At 38.3% G+C, this 2495-nt stretch overlaps 1 protein-coding gene across 1 annotated transcript in view; it reads right to left on the bottom strand.

Annotated features, from left to right (window-relative positions):
* The window catches only part of SYN2 (synapsin II), a gene marked incomplete at its 5' end in the record, with an annotated part of 103799 nt that overhangs the window by 7349 nt on the left and 93955 nt on the right, over positions 1-2495 (bottom strand). Inside the window, one exon of the mRNA XM_057381963.1 lies at positions 110-170. Within this exon, the coding sequence (XP_057237946.1) occupies positions 110-170 (61 nt within the window). The remainder of the gene's footprint in view (positions 1-109; positions 171-2495) is intronic.

Raw genomic sequence — 2495 nt, 5'->3', positions numbered from 1 at the left:
TTTGTTTTTGCTTTAACCCTTTGGCTTTTGGTGTCAATTATCTAAGTAGCCTGGACTTGTTTTGGTCCTACTGCAACGCCATTACAGTCGAGAATGTACTGTAAACAACCTTGAGGTGGTGGTCGCTGAGGTGGGATTTTGTTTGGCTCTGGCTCCTTTAGTGATCCACTCTGGAAAATACATTTGAAAACAGAAGAGAGAAGAAAAAAATAAAATTAGAGCAGCTCGGTTCCAATTTTCCACTAATTTGTCTTTATTTTTATTAGAAAACTCTTCATTGCTGGGGCTGAACGTATACTTTAAATTTATTCCAGATATCCTTTTTKAATTTAGTCGCTGTCTGACTTGATATATGAATGCTGGGCTAGTCCAAAGCTGAGCTCTTMTAAAAATTGTTTTCCCTTTGCTGCATATGATGGGGATGCAGGCAGTGCCTTCCCAACCCTTACCTCCATTTGGGGAAGGACTTCATCCTCAGTTCCCAGCACCAGAAACCGTTTTGGTTTTTTGTTTTTTATTTTTTTTTTGGTATCTCAGTGCTTCTCCTCTCTTTTAATTTTTAATTTTTTTTTTAAGTCTGACTGAATATGAAGTTGATTTCAGCAGATACCTTTGTGTAATTTAAGCAATAACTGATTTTTAACTATGTCCCCTTGTATCCAGGAGCGTTTGCACAGCAGGACTTTGGCCAGCGATAGTTTCACTTTGATTTGCTGGCTGCAAGTGGGGAGGGAGATGAGCTGCTCCAGCTTCGCTGTTTTGCTAAGCAAAATGAAAGAAGAAAGCAAAAACCACAGACAAATAATAAAAATAATTGAAATTACTTCATGCTTCTCCATCTGACACGTTATTAGAAACACATGTCATCGTTCACTTTTCAAAACAGGAGGTTTATTTGGCAGCATCCTTTTCTCATGGATACTTGTGAAAGGAAAGGATGGGCCTGAGCCACAGCCTTGGAGCAGAACAGCCTCTGGGAACAGGAGTGTTCAAATCCAAACTTTTTCTTAGGCCTTTCTCTAATATTTTGAAACGTGAACAACATTAAATCATTGCTTGCAATAGTTTCTGATTTTTTTTTAATGATCCAGAAATCAAATTGCCATCTGTCAAGAGGGGAAAAAAACCCAGAATTTATTAAACAGCAAATGTAAAATCAATTAAACACGTTTCTGTTTTTTTTTTTTTTTTTTTTCCTGATAGATTTGTATTTGATCTGGTTCCTAGTGCTTTATTTCCAGAATAAATCTCACTCCTGGTGCTGTGGGTTCCTGCCCAGCAGCGCAGCTCTGAGAGCTCCAAACGGCACAACAACCCTCCAGTGCACGGAGCTGGCTTGAAAAAAACCAGAAAGAAACAAAAAACAAAGAAAAGGGCACAGGGCAGCTCCAAAACTCTCAAAACTCAGCATCACCAACCTGCAGAAAGCCAAAAGAGGAGCAAAAATGGTGCACACAGACTCTGATCCATGAATTACCCGACCCCGTTACACGGCCCCTGGCCAGCACCACCAAACGAGAAAAGTTTGTGAGGAAAGACAGAGCCAGGAGAAAATGCCACAGCGCTTTAGGGCAGGTTAAAAGTCCTTCCTGCTTAATTTCCCTCCTTGCTCTGTGTGATCAATACWTATAAATGTYGGCTTTTGCAAATATTAAAGTGTAATAAATATATTGCTTTGTTAGCTTTTGCAGATATTATATAATATTAATAAAAAACAATTACAAATATTAATTAATTTACAAACATTTTTTCAAATATTACAATAAATATATTGTATTGCTAGCTTTTACAAATATTCAGAATTTTAATCATTAACAATTACAAATATGAACTAATTTACAAATGTATTTACAAATCTATTATGTGTTGTACATTCCAATGGCAATTTTGCAAACATAATTAATATATTTGAAACACTAAATATTGAGGTTTTACAAGATTTAGAGTTATTTTAATGCTAATGTCAGTTAAATAATAATTTCTGTCCTGTTAATGGCAAAACCTGTTGGATGCATCAAAAAGTAACAGATGGGCAAGGTGAGAATAAATGCCTGACCACAAAGGTGACAGTGCAGCAGCCCCTAGGATTTGCTAAGTGCTGTGAAAAAAAGTGTAAATATGCAGAATTGTTTACAAAGATGTATTTGGCTAATGAAATAAAAAAAAAATCTAAAGAAGTTGCTTTTATATAAAATGTAATTGCTGTTGTGAGAGCTGCTGTGGCTGCAGCTGTGGGCCCTGTGGCCCTATGGATTGTGTCCCCTCTTGTCCCTTATTCCATCCCCATAAATCAAACATGGACTGTGTCCCCTCTTGTCCCTTATTCAATCCCCAAAAATCAAACATTCGGATTTCTGGAGCTGCTCTGCTCCCCTGGGCACGCTCAGCACCCACAAAGGTTTTGGGATCCCCTCTGGATAATGAGCTCCTGCARCATCTGGATTGAATCAGGAGCTCCCTGGGGACCAGGACCACCAGCCCAGGGTGGAATCTGG

Source organism: Malurus melanocephalus, unplaced genomic scaffold, assembly GCF_030028575.1.
Source record: "Malurus melanocephalus ecotype Western Australia unplaced genomic scaffold, MMel_1.1 scaffold_542, whole genome shotgun sequence".
NCBI classification, from domain to species: Eukaryota; Metazoa; Chordata; class Aves; order Passeriformes; family Maluridae; genus Malurus; species Malurus melanocephalus.
The sequence above is the reverse complement of the archived record's forward strand: the minus strand, read 5'-3'. Positions and strand labels throughout refer to the sequence as shown.